The 18,282-nt window shown below is 40.6% G+C and overlaps 1 protein-coding gene across 1 annotated transcript in view; it reads left to right on the top strand.

Moving 5' to 3' along the window:
• Positions 1-3,192, top strand: part of LOC131681606 (uncharacterized) — an 86,097-nt gene extending 82,905 nt beyond the window's left edge. The window contains exon 5 of the mRNA XM_058962497.1: positions 1,214-3,192. Within this exon, the coding sequence (XP_058818480.1) occupies positions 1,214-2,243 (1,030 nt within the window). The 3' untranslated portion in view covers positions 2,244-3,192. The remainder of the gene's footprint in view (positions 1-1,213) is intronic.
• Positions 3,193-18,282: the final 15,090 nt, after the last annotated feature.

The raw sequence follows: 18,282 nt of genomic DNA, 5'->3' as shown, positions 1-18,282 counted from the left end.
TCGGATTAAAGAGTTGAAATTGGTATTCGGTATTTCGAATGGAATAAGGTTGTGGGATTCAGCAATAAGCTTAAGAGTAAAAATATATTGAAATTGGTAATTGAGACTTTGAATTTAGATTCGAAGTTTGCAGTAATTGGGATTGAAATTTGTATTTTGAGTTAAAATTCGGAATAGAGGTTCGGATCGGATTCGATTGAATTCGGATTGATTTTGAGTTCTCGTAATTGGCATGAGAGATTTGATGATCTCGTTGGAAATGGAAATCGGCTTGCGATTCAATACTGGTGGGTTTTAAATTCGGAATAGAGAATGTGAGAATTCGGTGTGAATTTTGGGTTTGGCTTTAAATGCAGTGCAATTGGGAATTGAAGTTAGAGAATCAGTATCGAAACTTTGAATTGAAAATGGGAATCGATATTGAATTTGAAAAACGAATCGGTTACCACATCGGATTTAGATCTCGTAATCTGCATTCCGAGTAGAGATGTGATTTATGCCTGGAACCGGAAGTCGAGCTTGGAATTGAGATTCGGAATTGGGGAGGGAACTAGTGTATATACCACTAGATTGAAAGTGCAATCCACGAATTTAAATGGAGTACTGAACTGGAATTCAGAAATAAGATTAAGTTATAAATTAGGATTAAAAATTGAAATAAAATTTGAAATTTGAATTTGGAATCAATATTTGAATTTTTAATTTCAAATCAGGATTCAAAATTTTGAGTTTATTTGGAGTTAAGGAGTCGGACGAGGGTATTGTTTTTGACATATCTAGTAAGAACTGTATTTAGTATTCTAACTGGAATACATAGTGTTGTTTGTAATACAGTTTGGAGAATGGGATTTAGCGTCGGAATATGTCTGAGATTTATAATTGAGAAAGATAAGCGGAACTTCGATTCAAAACTACTATTTAAACTCGGATATAGGACGATAATTGATAATTATGTTGAAGATTTGCAATCTTGACTTAAACATTGTGTTCAGGAGTTAACACAACTTGAACTAATTCTAAACACGAGTATCAAACTTGTGAAATTATAGCATTACTATACATTTTAACAAGCTTTTAGCTATACCTTTCGCCAAGCTCGAAATGTGGGATCAGATAACTCATCCAACATATTCCTCCTTCGCCGAAGTAAAACTTTCATCAAAAATCCTAGTTCAATCCACTAATCCCTTCTCTTTCCCTTTCTAACTTTCAGATTTTGCCTGCAGCAAAAACCTGGCGGTCTAATCCGGGTCCACACGTCAGCTCTTCAGCCCAACTCCCAGTACAAATCGCTACTCATCTCGGAGGAAACCACCTCAGATGAGCTGCTAGCGCTTCTGCTCTCCTGCTACAATTCACTCGAACCCGTAGAACAGTTCAGCCTGTACGAGGTCTGCCCGGGTCAGGAATACCAACGCAAGCTACACCCGGACGATCTGCCGCTGAAAACGCAACTCCAACGTCAACAGAAGAACGAAATTATGCATTTTTTGGTTCGACGAAACCCAAACTATCCCCGCCGACGACAGATGCTAGCTCCCATCTCCGAATCCAAGCACTTTATCATCAGCCCGGGACTGAACCACAGGCTATCGCTGCACTCGTCGACCTTCCCGCTAAGTGCCGTCACTACCCCAACCAACACGCTAATCTCGGACATTGTGGATGGAGTTTCGTCCCTCAACAATCTGAAGGAACCCAAAAGCTTAGCCCTTCGGGAATGCCTATCTTCCTCTTCCTCCTCATCATCAACCACATCTTCATCATCCTGTTCGTCCACGTCCTCTTCATCCAGCCGAACCGACAGTGAGAAAGAAGATAACAATAACGACACCGTGACAAGTTGTCTTCAGTGCAAATCAACCAAATCGGGATGCAGTGGACATTCACAGCGAAGGGACTTCACCGAAGAAACCGTACCCGCTCCAGCTGTTAAAGGCAAGAATCTCGATCGCTTCCCACTGGCTCCACCGCGTCCTTCCAAAGCCTCTCTGTTGCCATCGGTGCTGACTGCCCCGAACGTACCTTCGTACAACCCCGTGTACAACATCCGGGAAATTCGGACCGTGTGTAATTCCTTCTCCTCGTTGGGAATTGATAAGAAGCTGGTAGACATTGAACGATTCAACGGCAGCAGTGACAACTCGAATTCCCTTAACTGCAAAATATTGCGGAATAACATCGTCAAGGAAGCTGTCAACACCGACCCCATGAAGGGGGTAGGAAATTTTATCTATATCTGAACAATTGACCGCAGTGAAGCAATCTGCCAGGGCAAATCACCAAAGTCAACTGCAAACAACTTTTCCAAAATGATTTGCACCATAGAGACGGAAATTTCCGATTAGGCAACTTTTCCCACTCCACCCCCCTGGGTGAAACGAAGAAGTTTGCTTCGAACGTCACAGAAACAGTCGCCCAAGACGACACCGCAAATACAAGAAGAAACACATTTATTCGTATATATTTTATTTCATCCTAGTCAAAGTTATTAATGTTATTATATCGATTTTATTTGAAGTTTGTTTTTGCCGCTGCTGCTGCAACATTTGTATGTATATTCTTTTGCCTTCTCCAAAAACGATCGAAAGCAATCATGGAACATGTAATTCAAGCCAAAACAGCGAAACTCCTCAACGCGGATGAAACTTTTTTTTCCCCAATCAACATGTATTTGATAGGATAGTGATTATGCGAGCCAGAATCGAATCTTGTAAAGTAACCTTAAGAAACGCACAGACAGCAGATACATAAATGTGACAGTTTTCTTTTCGGGAAGAAGCGCTGCATGCCAAAGAATCGACTAGATTTTAGAACATTGAACAAGGTTAGAATTTATTTAGATAAGACTATTCAACGAAACTCAGTAAAACCAAATATGATTACAAACAACAAAGCTGCTTGCAAACCAATAGAAAGTCAAACTAGTTGAGGGTAGTCAGATCGCTGAAATCATACTTATCGAGATAGACCGTATTACTCAAATTGTAAAACTAATAGTCACGTACCCAAATCACTTGCGAAATGTGTGAACACAATCCATATGAATACACACCCTCGTATGTAGTCCTGAAGGAAAATCCGTTATATAAACTTGTACACATACAGCTAGCTTTTAAGGTAAAGCTCGAAGCGTTTACTTCGGGCCTGAATAAAGATGATGAGAGAAAAGTTATGAAGTGAAAATTGAAACGTGTTTGTTTTTCTTTATTGGCTTCTCCTCACTAAACGATCCGGCACATATCCGAACATTGTTCCCGGGATGGTTGTGTCTGATTCCTTCAGGATGGGAGGGCTTCCTTTCCTCGGAAGATGCTTCGATAGTTTACAGTTGTTTGTTTTCTTCTACCAGTGTTGATTTCAAGCTTTTTCCGGTTTTATTTTAGATGGCTAGTGAGTTCTGTTCTCATTCGGCAATGAAGGTAATCCAAGCGCTTATGGGATACAACGTCCAAACTTTTTTCAAGTTGTACAAGAATATAAAGTAGTTCCGGAAGTAAGTCTGATGTGTTTAAGTTGCTTTCTGGCATTGAATAGTGAATGAGTTCCTTTGTGTGAATACGCTATCTTGGTTCATCAAAGCTATCTTATTGTTGTCATTACTTATTCCGCACAGTTATGAAACTTTCGCACTGCGGTGGCCAGGTGGGTAAGGTGAAAAACATTAAAGACGACTATCAGGCACGTAACCAGAGGGGGACTAGGGGGCCAAAGCCCCCCTCCCCCGATTTTTTTTTTCAAAAATAAATTTAAGAAACAACATGTTTTTCGGTGACACTTGAAATAACTTGTATCTTGTTTGGTTCCAACAAATTAATGGGAGAATGGTGAGGAAGATTGCTATTTAGAACTACTGAAGACAGCGGTCACGAAATCTACTCAGTATGCTGTCGGATGATTGAGTCGCAGAAGCAAGAAGTGGTGCTCCGGCCAAATACGGAGGCTATTGACTTCCGGTCTTTTCGTATAATACCGGTGGGTGTCATTGGAAGGGGGGTGGTCAGTAGATATCGGAAATCGATAATTACGCTATTTTTAAATCCAAGATGGCGACTTCCGGTTATCAAAAAATAGAGAGAACTATCATCAATAAGCGTGTCATTTGAAAGGGGGTAGTCAGTAGATATCGAAAATCAATAATTATGCCATTTCGAAATCCAATTTGGTGACTTCCGGTTACCAGAAAATAGCGAGAACCATCATCAATATCGGTCTCATTTGAAAGATGGTGGTCAGTAGACATCGGAGATCGATAAATGCGCCATTTTAAAATCCAATATGGCGACTTCCGGTTACCAGAAAATAGAGAGCACCAGAAAATAGAGAGAACCATCATCAATGTCATTTGAAAGGTAGTGGTCAGTAGACATCGGAAATCGATAATTACGCCATTTTGAGAACCATCGTCAATATGGGTATCATTTGAAAGAGGGTGGTCTGTAGAAGTCGTTTTAAATCTGATTTTCTTTCACTGAAAACACTACATTGCAACAACACGGTTTTATGCCTAATTGATCGACAACCAACTTGCTCTCGTTCACAACATATGTACTCGATGGATTTACTTACGGATTGCAAATCGATACTATTACCATAGATCTATCGGCGGCCTTCGACAAAATCAACCATGATTTCGCATTAGCGATGCTGAACAAACTCGGTATTCATGGACAACTCCTCCGCTGGTTTCGTTCCTACCTCGGTGGAAGGCAATTCCAAATGAGCATTAAGGACTGCCTATATGCACCATTCTTCACTACATCCGGCATCTCAATAGGAAGCCATATTGGTCCCGTAATATTCCTCCTCTTCTTTAATGACGTCAATATCAAAATACAAGGACCCCGCCTTTCTTTCGCCCATGACATGAAATTTTTTTCGACAAATACGGGATAAAACCGATGCCGAGTTTCTTCAGAGTGAATAGGAGAGCTTTAGTACGTGGTGTGATCTAAGCAGAAAGGTTTTACACCCGAGAAGGGTTTCGAAAACCGGAGGATTTTAAAAAAAAAACCGGTATTTTCGGTATTGAAAATGAAAAAACCGGTAAACCAGTAAAAACCGGTATTTAAAAAAAATAAAAACTGTGTTAATAAAATAATCGCTCAACGTGTAAAGCCAATTGGGCATTTGATTATTTAACAGAGAACATGATTGGCTCTTACAGTACTCCAATATCGAATAAGCTTTATGAATGTTGATTTGATTTCTCTTATGGTATTATGATCTTTTTTAAAGTCCACATTAAGGGGCGGAGATAGCATAGTTGGTAAATCGATTGCCTTATGCGCAGCTCACCTGGGTTCGATTCTCAATCCCGCAAAAGGGTTAGAAATTTTTCTAACTCAAAAAGAGAGCCATATGGCCCTAAGATTAAAACCTCTATAATCAAAATAAAAAATGGGATGTGATTCAGCATCTGGTTTGTGTATCGTAGTATGCAAAATGTCGTCGCTTATTAGTCCAAAAAGCATATTGGTTAGCTAGTTGCAGTAAGCGTTCCGAGATTTTAAAAACAAATGCATAGAAAATCAGACCTGAAGTTATTGTTTTCTAGTTACCCAATTGCTCGGACGTGAAGGTGATGTTTACCATAAATTGGAATGGGTTTCAGTCTATCGAAAACGAAAACGCTATAGGACAGGTTGATCAAGGTCAAATTTGTCACTAGTATCCAAAAGTGTCATTCGAACACTCATACTCAATTTATGAAACCGCTTGCGCATAAATTCCACCTTGTCTTGAAAACCAGTGCTTTGTAACAACTTTTAATTTCATTTCGACGTACCCTGAGGCAGTATTGCTGACGAAAACTGCAGAATTTATTGTCAGAGTTCTATGCTAGGTGCGTTATAGATTTGCCAGTAGTGTGAATAAATTGAATACAAAATGGAGTAGGGAAATATGGAGTTGATTGATTTTGTCTTGCAGATTTTCTTGTTCCTCCATATTTTGATAAGTTTTATTTGACATGTGGGATTTTTTTTCGGGTTGTTATCGCTGCTTACATAAGCACTATACCCCTGCTTATATCATTAAATGTCCTAAAACAGGCAAACTTACTGTACATGGCACCTAATTTGAAAATACTAGCAAGTAAAAAGCTTTTTAAAGCGTTTCAAAGCTGTTAAATAGTCCTTCCTACCAAATTACCGAAAATACCGTTTTTTCATTCTTATAATACCGGTATTTCGGTATAGGATATTTGGACGGTTTTACCGGTTTTCGGTAACGGTAAAACCGGTACTCCCAACCCTACATCCGAGTAAATGCTCAATCGTTACGTTTACGTGGAAACGCTATCCGATTCAGTTTAACTACTATTTATTCGACTCGAGCATTCCAAGTCACTCTCACGTCAAGGGTGGGAGAGTCATCATGAAATCAGCACCACACACTTCATACTTCGTGGATAAGGCATGAAGACAGCTTGGGTTCATTATCGAAAAACTTTAGGAACGTATACTGTTTAAAATCACTCTATTGCACGCTAGTTCGCTCAGCACTAGAGTAATGTTCCGCTGTTTGGAATCCGTACTACCAGAATGGCGTTGACAGAATCGAGGCCATCTAATGCCAGTTAATACGCTTTTCACTCCAACATCTTCCTTGGTAAAACAGATTTCAGCTGCCGACCTGCGAAAACCGGTGTCAGGAAATACAGCTCGATACTCTAGGTATCCGGAAGATCTGCTCTCGAGCCGTACAAATTATGTTTAAATTGTGTTATTTATTCATATATCATATCATTGCATGTTCGAGTAATAATCAGGATGCGAAGTCTGTCGAAAACGGAGCTCATGTTCCGCTACGGAATGTAGTACTAGGGCATCGATTTTTTCCTTGCGTCATATTCAGTTATTTATTGAGTTATTAAAATACATATTTCAACATGTGTCAATACTACCTCTTACTGTGCGCTGTCTTTCAAATGACTTCCATATTGATGATGGTTCTCTCTATTTTGTGATAACCGAAAGTCTCCATCTTGGTTTATAAAACGACGTAATTATCGATTTCCGATGTCTACTGACCACCTCCTTTCAAATGACACTCATATTGATGATTGTTCTCTATACTTTTTGGTCATCGAAAGTCGCCATCTTTGTTTTCAAAATAGCGTGATTAATGATTTCCGATGTCTACTGACCACTCCCTTTCAAACGACACCCATATTGACGGTGGTTCTCACTATTATGTGGTAATTGGAAGTCGCCATCTTGGGTTTCAAAATGACGGTAATGGTCAATTTCCGATGCCTGTTGACCAATACAGATCCTGTATTACACGATTTCATCGAAAAATTTACTAAAATTTCATTACCCACAAGTCCGAATAAGAAATATCTGATTCTTTTCTTAGCGCAAAAATAGGTTAATATTCTATACCAGTCTTGCCCTGAAAATTTTGTTAAACCACTTTTGCACGAATTAATATTTGACCCACTTTTGCCTGAGGTTGTGATAAGGGACCGTACACTAATTACGTAAGGCATTTTTAGAACATTCCAACCTCCCCCTCCCCCCAGATAAGAATTCGTAAGATTTTGACGAACTCCCCCTCCCCCCTACATAAGATCTTATCATGATTTTCGTAATTAAAAATCATATTGGTAATTCATTAAATAAGATAGCAAAAACGATACTTATAAAATTAATTCAAGAAAATTCATGACAAAATTTAACTGCAATCATCTGTAGTAATTTTATTTCCATCCTAGTACAATAACTATTGGGTGATATTTAGAAAAGCCAATCTGATCCACATAATCTGCTTCGCTATATTCTACTTCCTTTGAATCTATTTTCTTGTGATGCAGAGCTCAAAAGAATTTATAACCTGTTCTGGCATGAATTTATTCTGAGCTCCAACTGCGATGATTATCGTACGCATAGCTCCGACATCTTCAAATTTTCTTGAAGTAAAATACAGTTCACATTTTGGAAATATTCGGCCCACAAGATCTGTCACAATCGCATGACAGGACATTTTCCGAATACCTTGTGGTTTGAACAAAAAGTATGAATAGAAGGATATTGGACCATCAACACGAAGAGTGTCAGCACTTCTTAACTTGTAAGGCATACTGTGACCCCAGTTCCCGAACAGAACAATGTGCCACCAAGCATCAAGAAATTGATGTAACTGCTCTAACACCATCGACAATTAAGACGCTCCTCACTATGGCAACAATAAACAAAATTACATAATTAATTTAACAATCATATCCTGCTGTTGCAAAACACTTCAATTCCAGGTCCAGCCTTCCTTGGCCATGATGTACAATATATGCTAATTTTGTTTGATATAGAAAATGTTCATGGCACAAATAATAAATAATTCTTGTGTAAAGAATATTTTTCTTATTGATATCATTTTCTTACTTTTTTATGATATTACGTAAGAAAGAACAAACCCTCCCTCCCCCTCAGATAAGAATTTGTAAGATATTTTGAAACTCCCCCTCCCCCCATATGCCCTTACGTAATTAGTGTATGGCCCCTAAATATACCATTTCTCTTCTAACAGAATATTTTAACCCACTTTTGCTCTGAGCAAAATTTTAACCCACTCTTGCTCTCAGCCTCTCATATATGGACGATGAAAAAATCAATGTTCGACTACAAGATCTGATACCACTTACTTGCCCCGTGGCCATTAAAAGATTCCTGTTATATTTCTTTCCTTTTTTATTTCGATTATGTTAGTCACATTTTCTTTTTTACATTTTAACGACATTCAATTAGCTAGAGATTACTGGGTAGGGGAAGTTATGAAAATTAGAACCATAGTACTCAAGTGAGAGCAAGGATGTGAAGTAAACAGATCGGAAAACTAGAAGTGGTAGGGTCATTAGAACAGGCTTAATATCGTACGGGCTTAATCTTTGTCTTATGCTAATGAGGGTCGAGCTTAGGCAGCATAACTACGAATCACCCAAGTTCACTAGCATATGTCCTGGTATAGATAGACGTGTCCATCTTAACCGTGACAACCGACTATCTGGCCCTGCATGTGCAAAACATAATGCGATAGTATCATTACACACATCACATCTTTGCACATCTTTAGTCTTCAATAGCATTACCTGAAAAACAAACAATTTCCAAATTTAAGGCAGCTGTTCAGATAATACTGACGGCAAAAGCTGCGTCTAGTATTTCAAAATCAACAGTCAGCCCCATCATTGAGGAAGTCGACACTTGTGACTTCTAAGGACACGAAACAAAGCTGATATCAGATATTCGCGGACATGGACAAGACGCTGTTTATTGGAAAAAAAATATTTCCCAGCCTAGTAAATAGGTTCCACGCGCAGTCGTCAGGAGCTCGCACGGGATCTGTTGAACTTTACACAACACATATCGATCGGGTTACTCTGTCCATATGTAGTTCTATGCCGGGGGATCCAAAGAATAGGCGGGTTCAGAAATCGGCGCTTCGGAGCATAAAAGTTTAGTTTCTAGAGGAAATCAGGACAATCGATGTTTTCAGTGATAACGTCGAATACTAAAAGCCTCTATAGTAAAACCCGTCGCTGTTCAAGAGTCTGCATATTCAACAGCTTGCATCGGTCGGAGCATGAAGGCAAACGTACTGGATCGCCCCATTAGGGGAGAGTGGATACGCTTGATCCCACTTTTGTTTTTTTCTCATAACTTTTAAATGAAATAAAAATTTTAATTGCAAAGTTCGCCAGCTTGTAGTCAATTAATATTGTAATGTTTAAATCCGAATACTATATCCTGTCAATACTATGAACAGTTTTGAAAATCATGTCAAAAGGAGGTTTTTGTGAAAACGTGTGGTAACTGGATCCCCCGCCTACTAGGCCTGAAGAAACAAAGCACACTATGACTTCTTGGCATGAAAGTTCAGCTAATCACCTATCCTGACAAATGAATTAAAAAGACTAACTTTTTAGATGCACGGCAAACTTTGACCACAGTAGAAAATCAAGTCAAGTATTTAAGGCAAATCAGTGCTGTTTAATTTGCTTTTCCAATTTCCAATAACTTATACCATATTTGATCAAGGAAAAAAAACATTTTAGATCAATTAGTAGTGCCAGGTACATTATGGAAATGACTTTTTTCTATTTCTATACATTTTGAAAGTGTTTGAAAGAACTAATGATAGGGATCAAGAGTACCCAGTGTCACAGGGATCAAAGATACCTGTTGTATGAGGTGAACAAAATTTAGATTTTTTTGTATGTGTTGTGAAACTCTTGATTTGAAAAAAGTGTTTTTCTAGACAAAAGCCCTTAGAAAGTAATCGTATTTGAAAATATTCAAATATAATTACTTCGGCGATCACATTCAACCGTTCAAAATTTTGTAAAAAGATCTTCCAGATGGATTTGAACGCATATTTTCTAAAATATTATATAACTTTTTCAAACCAAATGTAATACATCAGATTGTTTGTTTAAACATCATAAACGACCAAATATCTCATTTTATTTCAATATTGTGATAACTTTACTCGTATAGATTATAAGATATGACAAGGGAATCAAATAGCCCCAAGGATCAAGTGTCCTCACTCTCCCCTAAAGATGTCTAAGAGCAAATCGTAAGAAACGTTTTTGCACTTGCTCGATTCGATCATGTTGAGCTGCGTTGTGTGGCGCCCAAACTTGGACAGCGTATTCCAGGGTACTGCGTATCAGAGAGCAGTACAACGTTTTGAGTGCATACGGATCACTGAAATCTGAAGCGTTTCTTCGTAAGACACCGAGCGTCGCAAAAGCTTTGGCAGTTATTGTGGAAATATGGTCGCTAAATTTCAGTTTGCAGTCAAATACAATGCCTAGGTCTTTAATTGACAGCACCCTTTCTAGGCTGCCGCCATCTACTCTGAAATCAAGCGACATCGACTAAAGCTGACCACTTTGCACTTCTTTGTGTTCAAATCCATTCCGATGCGATTACACCAATCTTGAACTAAGTCGATTTCAGCTTGAAGAACTACATAGTCTAGAGGAGATTTTATTTTTCGGAAAATCATCAGGTCGTCGGCATATAACAGCTTTCCACACTGGATTCGCTCGCAGAGGTCGTTTATGAATAAGATGAATATAGGAGGCCAGAGATGACTGCCTTACGGGACCCCAGTCGGTAATTCGAAAACAATCGAGGTAAGGTTTGAATTTTGCACATAAGCTGATCCATTGTCTAGGTAGGACTTAAGCTAATTAGTAAGCCAGAGGGGAAAGCCAAGCCTTTCCAGCTTATTAATGGTAATATTATATTAAACTTTATCGAAAGCTTTGGTAAAATCAGGTAAGGTTTGAATTTTGCACATAAGCTGATCCATTGTCTAGGTAGGACTTAAGCTAATTAGTAAGCCAGAGGGGAAAGCCAAGCCTTTCCAGCTTATTAATGGTAATATTATATTAAACTTTATCGAAAGCTTTGGTAAAATCATAATGCACCGCGTCTACTGTCGTTCTTCCACAGCAGGATACACGATACTGGCGTAAGCCATTATGTTTAAAAGAGTCGAGCGTTTCTTGAAAAACCCATGCTGGAAATCCGAATTGACAGGTTTAGCGACAGCATACATTTTTTAATATACAAATTTACATAATTGTATAACAAAAATGTAGAGGTTTTATTAAAAACTGAACTCAAAAACTGTCTCAAAATGAGTACCTTATCGGTAATGATTGCGTTTATCAAAACTCAGATATTATGCTAGATTTCGGCAAGAATGAAGTTAGTTAAATCACACGTAAATTGAATTTCCATAATAGGTTAATGCACTGTACGCTTATTATAAAAATCAGGCATCAAACCCAAGCTTGCTAGACAAAAGCATTTCAATCAGCTGATGACAAAATAGCCGAGAAGACAGGGGTTGTTTTCGTGTCATTTTAATGCAATAGTATTTCTATCGACACTCAATTTCATGTTTATGCAGGGAATGCGTTCCGCACTAAAACACTGTTAATCCGAAAAACCGTGATATTTTCAACAATTAACCATTAGGTAAGGAAAACATGTAAAAGCAAACAAGTCAAAAAGTGGTAGGACAGCGGATGTACTGAGATGTTATACCCGCGAATTATAAACACTCGTATACTTCTAACCTCGCTGATGCCACATTGAAATCTGTGTTTCGGTCAAAAAAATCTTTTTACCATCTGTGATGACTAAAAAAGGAAAAAAAATCTGTGGAAATCTGTGATAAATTTCCAAAAAATCTGTGAAAAATCAATATTTCCAAAAATCCGTGAAAATCTGTGAAATTTTCATCAAAATGCCAAAAATCTGTCATCTGAGAAAAAAAATCTGTGATCAAAAATTTTGAAATAAATCTGCGACATTACAGAAAAATTTGTGAATATGGTAACCCTGGCCTGGGGCCCGACGCGGATCTCGAAGACCCCAGTGAGGGATTCTAGCTGGCTTGATTCTCGACACCGCAATTCAAGTTCAGACTATATGCGTACCAGACGGGAACTCTCGTGGACGGTCTCCGGTTGGCGATTTGTAACATTCAATTAGGCTTCCACTCACCAAAATGCAATTCTCACAATAAACCTATTGAAAATTTTGACTTGCATTTCTCGCCAAAACGACGGCATTAGTTTAGGTTTACAAACAAAAAATAAAACGAATTTTCTCTCCCTGTCGTTATTGTACACCCTCTCTCCACTGTTTCTGATAGCCAGATGTAGGAAACAAACTAAAAATACATGAAAACATACTCCATGGCTGATCTAATAGAAATTTAAAATATTTATATCCGTTAAAAAGTCACGAAAACCATTCACATCACATTTAACCGGCTATGAAAGTATATGAACGATATGGAACCATTACTATAATTTACAGCTAATTATACTGAAATACCAACCTCAATCCATTCAAGAACCCTGCCAATAAAAAGTAAGAAAACCTGCAGCATTTTAAAACACGGAAACGGATGGACGTTCCAGTTGAATAATTGAAATCCAAGCAATACCTAATAGGATCATCGTCAATCATCCTTTAAATTGCTTCCGAAAATAACAGCTGGTTGGGAATCAGGTTCAACTCAATTGTTTTCGAATCCGCCCGTAGGTACATACAACACTGAATTTTGCATCCATTGCTGAAGATTGTCTTTTCTCAAAGACAGCTAAAAAGATCCTAGGACAGTACAACTGACAGACAGGAAGATAAACATGTAAAAAGGAATCAGTTCCTCCTGCGAATGAAAGTGAATTTTGTTCCGCCGTACCCTCTCTCTCAGAACAATATTGCAGGTCACCCTGGGTTCAAATGTGACACGGCAACATCGAGTGACTGACAGCGTAATCTCTACTCATCCCTGGAAGAAGCAAGTATCGAAAACCAATGGCAACATAAAAAGCTCAGCGCACAGTGGTCGCAATGGTATCAAAACGTGCGTTTAATTAATTGTGCTCTCTAGGAGTTGATTTTAGTGATTTGGTGTGTGAAGAATACTTTCTCGAAATGTAAGTGATGTATACTGAGTTATGATTCATCCACCTAAAAGTGAGATAGAAAATTTATTTCTGTTAACTTTCGACTTTCGAGATGATGTCAATGTAGAAAATTTTGCTACGAGAAAACTTGCTAAACATGTATACTTTCCAAAATGTAATGGTGTTGAGATAAAGCGCGTTATTCGTAGAAGGCACCCAAAAAATCAGTTTTTCATTATAACTTTTTTCTGAGATTTTTTCAATTCTTGAAATGTTCTAAGAATGTGCACATTGCACATTGACTGTTTCTCAGTTGATTTTTGTTGAAAAATACACCATTTGTAAAAATTAATTATTTTTTTACAGAAATGCCGTTCCCGCAGCTTTTTCACTAAAAACTATAAAAGTTCCGATCTTTCAAATGAAATTAAAAGATTGAAAATTCATTTCCAATCTTGGAAGATATATAGCTTTGAAAAAAACTATTTTTGTTTTGAATATCGCCTGTAACTATACAAAAGAGATAGAAAGTTCATTACTTCGTCCAAAATGAGTACTTATAAAAGTTCTGAAAACCTCTAGAACAAAGTATTAGCGAGAAATTATCACATAAAAAGATATTAATAGAAAACCAATTATTAAAGAGCCACCCTACCTTAAATATTGCAAAAATCATAACATATGAACCACTACAAATTGGTGTTTACCAAATTTTCCTCCTTAGGGTGACATATAGCATAGCGCTACAAATAGCCATAAAGTTTCTTTAGAAAAGCTGCTTCAATTTGATTGATTTATAACTTTGTAGAACATTATGTAGCTGAATTATCTAAAGCATATCTAAAAAGTTGGTGCTTTGAACACCCTAACCACAAGGACCACCCTAATACAACTAATATAAAAAAATCGGAAAGAAAATTCTAAGAAAGTTTGGCGAAGATACTATATATCTAAAACCAACGGTTTAGGCGCAAACAGTTTTGTCTTCTTAAATATAGCTTTGGGACCATGGTGCATTGGCCTCTATCGCCGATTTCGGAAGCCCCGGCGGAAATATACAAATTCAGAATAACAGTTACATAGATTTCTCAGTGATAACTTGACCGATTCATTAAAAGTTTGTCTCATATAAACGGTGTTGCGTCCCCAAAACTTGTTATTAAATTTCATCTCTATCTTACTTCTTGTTGCGGAGTTACGGGTTGTGGAATGTGGTCACATAGAAAACATCTATTCAAACCGATGCCGACATGAATGCTAAAAGATTTTTGCCTTTCTCCTATAGAAAGGTTAAGCAATCACTCTGAACATCGTTAAATTAATTCCTACCGGAGGGCCGTCTGTTATACCATTTGACTAAGTTCGACGAATTCGAATTGTGTGTGTTTTTTTAGTAAGGTTAAAAAAGCTTCAAAAGCCTGGCATGTAGTGTATTGACACTGTGTGGGACTCACGACTCACGTTCGTGCCTAACCACTAAAAACATTCCTTGCTTTTTACGCCCTTCTTCCCCACGGAACTACGTCATCGTATTACTTCGTGGGGGGGTTCGTTGTGCTTCCGTCGCACCTCTTTCTTCTGCTCTATCTCAGAGCTTGGTTCATGGAGTGGCTCGACCTATGAGCTTTGATTTAACTCTCGACTCTTCTCTTGCTTGTCTATCTACGTCGCCATTTAGCTCTCGTCCCCGTGAGCGGTGTAGGTGCTGATTCATTGAGCCATTTATCTCGTGTTTCCGTGAGTCATTCAGCTCCTGGCCTTATCACGATCTACTTGAATAGTTCCCAACAATGAACTCACACTCCTCCGACCGATAGTTCCTCGACGGAGGAATTCCTTGAGTTATTTAGCCCCCAGCTTTATCGAGATGGACTCGGATATTTTCCTACTCCGACTGAGAGTGCCCCGACAACGGAATTTCTCTGTGTACCAGTGTTTATCTCGTGAGCCAATTAGCTCCCCTTTTCGTCACGATTCTGTCGGGTAGTCCACGGTGGCGAATCTACCCTACCGTGAATTACCCGGCGGTAGATTGCTCCCGACCCGATGTACCTTTCTGTGAGCCATTTAGCTCCCCGCTTCGTCGACTCGGTCTAGTCCCCGGCGGTGGAGCTAGCCTACTCAACGGGCCAGCCAGTAGGTGCTGAGGTCCATCCAGCGATTCCGGGTGGAGCGTAGCTTCCGGTTCACTGGCACCCCAACGACCCACTGCTAGCTATTCGACACGGTCTACTCGGTCTGATCCCCGTCGGTGAATCCAGCCTACTCACGAGCTACCCGGTAGGGTGTCGAGGTCGGTCCGGCGATTCCGGTGAAGCCTGCGTCCGGTTCACTGACGCCCCGACGACCCTAACCTAGTGCTATATCGCGTACTACTCAACTGGTCCCCGGCGATGGACCTAGTCTACACCGTCGGAGAGTTCCCCGGCGGCGGAATATCTCCCGAAAACCGATTTGTGGTTTCCCGGCGGCGTTCTAGCTATTTTGTTGGTCCCTTCGCCACTTCTTCTGCAGCTCGGAGAGTATACTAGTAACCATTCTGTTGACAGCGTGTCAGATACGCTCATCGCAACCAAAATTTCTCACTAGGATGAAAATTTGTTGGTAAAACCAGTCTTTGTACAGGAGGGCACAAATCCTTATTTCATACTCAATTGCGTTTCGGCTTCGCCTCATCAGAAACCGACACGTTCACACACTCCGGGCAAAGGGGTGACGAAGCGTGTCCAAACTGATGCAGGTACTTCCGGAAGCATCCGTGCTCTGATAAAAACTGCGTCAAATGGAAGTTCACCTCTCCATGTTTTCTATGTAGCCAAGCAGACACATTTGGGATGAGTCAATGGGTCCACCTTCCTTTCTCCGCGTTGTCCCACTCTTGCCGCCACTTAGCCAACGAGTCTACCCGGACCAGTCTCCTTGCATTACGTTCATTTCTCCGCTGGTAGCATTCCACGTCCTCAGAAAGAGTGATGTAGATGGGAATCATCCCGGCAATTACACATACCGCCTCCGACGATATAGTTCTATACGCACTCGCGACACGAACAGCCATTAGGCGAAATGTGCTTGTCAACTTCGTCCGGTTCCGCTTTAAGTTCAGCGCAGCAGCCCAGGCCGGTACTCCATACCTCAGTATTGAGGATGAGACATCCGCCAGGAGACGTCTCGTGCTGCCTCTTGCTCCTCCGTGATTCGGCATGATCCTTGCCAATGCGTTAGTTGTCCTCGAAGCTTTCTCACATACATAGTCGACAAGGCTGTTGTAATTTAACCGATCGTCGACCATCACACCCAGGTGCTTCAGCGCACGCATCGATGGGATGGATTGTGCCCCGACGCTGATCTCGACGCACTGGATTTTTTTATAGTTGCTGACCAGCACTACCTCAGTCTTGTGATGAGCCAGCTGCAACTTGACTTCAGCCATCCAGGTTTCGATGTCTATTGTCTCTGCCGTCAACATCTCCACCTCCTCAAGGGTCTCTCCGGTTATCGTCAGGACAACATCACCTGCAAAACCGACGATCTCAACTCCTCTGGGCAGTTTCAGTGTTAGCACTCCGTTGTACATTATATTCCAGAGCGTTGGGCCAAGTATGGAGCCCTGAGGTACTCCCACCGTGACCCTAATCGACCTCTTTCCGATGTTCGTTTCGTAGACCAGTACTCGGTTCTGGAAGTAACTTTCCAGAATCTTGCACAGATAGTCCGGAACCCTCATTCTTTGCAGCGCTCCGGCGATGGCTCTCCAGCTAGCACTGTTGAACGCGTTCTTCACGTCGATCGTGACCACGGCGCAGTAGCGGTTTCCCCTTCTCTTTTGCTTCGACGCTTTCTCCGCGCTCTCGATGACTGTGCGGATGGCGTCCACCGTCGATATCCCTTTCCGGAACCCGAACTGCCTCTGCGATAGTCCTTTCTCACTTTCAGTGTAGGTCGTCAGCCTGTTGAGGATGACCCTTTCCAGAAGTTTACCAAGAGTATCCAGCAGGCATATAGGCCGATCCGATGCTGGATCTCCTGGTGGTTTCCCTGGTTTTGGCATCAACACCAGCTTCTGGATCCTCCATCTATCCGGGAAGTAGCCTTCGTCCAGGCATTTCTGTAAGACTATCCTGAACATGTCCGGAAACGCCAGGATCGCAGTCTTCAGTGCCACGTTGGGGATACCATCCGGTCCGGGAGCTTTCTTCGCTTTCAGCCCTTTTGCCACAATAAGGAGCTCGTCGTTGGAAACTTGATTGTCACCAGCGTTTCCACCGTCAGCATCAGCGTACGGTGTAGGCGGCCATACGGTTGGGTCGTGCTTCGGGAAAAGAACCTCCACGATAATTTTTAGTTTGTCAGCACAGATTTCATTGGACCCTTGATCCTGGCCATAACGACACGATATGCATTGCCCCAGGGGTTAGCGTCTATTTCTCTGCACAGCTCCTTGTAGCAGGTGGACTTGCTTAGCACTATCTCGCGTTTAAAATCAGCCCTGGCCGCCCGGTTACTTTACACTCTTCTCTGACCGCCTCTGATCTTGCTCTTTGAATGCGTCTTCTGGTTTTTAGACAAGCAGCCCGGAGGATGCTGAGCCTTTTGTTCCACCAGTACGCCGGACGCCGGTAGTTCCTCGGCTCCATTTTCCTCGGCATTGTTACATCGCATGCCCTCGCTACTGTTTCCGACAGCTCATCGGCGCTCGGAATTAGAGTGACGCTGTCAGCACGAAGTGCTTCTACAAAAAGGTCCTTGTCGAAGTCCTTTATTTTTCACTTCCGCTCGCCAGTCCTCACTCTCCGCGTTACAGTACAATTCCGCCGACCAATGGTGTAGAGGATAGCCTGGTG

This window comes from Topomyia yanbarensis, chromosome 2 (assembly GCF_030247195.1).
Source record: "Topomyia yanbarensis strain Yona2022 chromosome 2, ASM3024719v1, whole genome shotgun sequence".
NCBI classification, from domain to species: Eukaryota; Metazoa; Arthropoda; class Insecta; order Diptera; family Culicidae; genus Topomyia; species Topomyia yanbarensis.
Note: the sequence above shows the minus strand (reverse complement) of the source record. Positions and strands in the feature narration are given on the sequence as shown.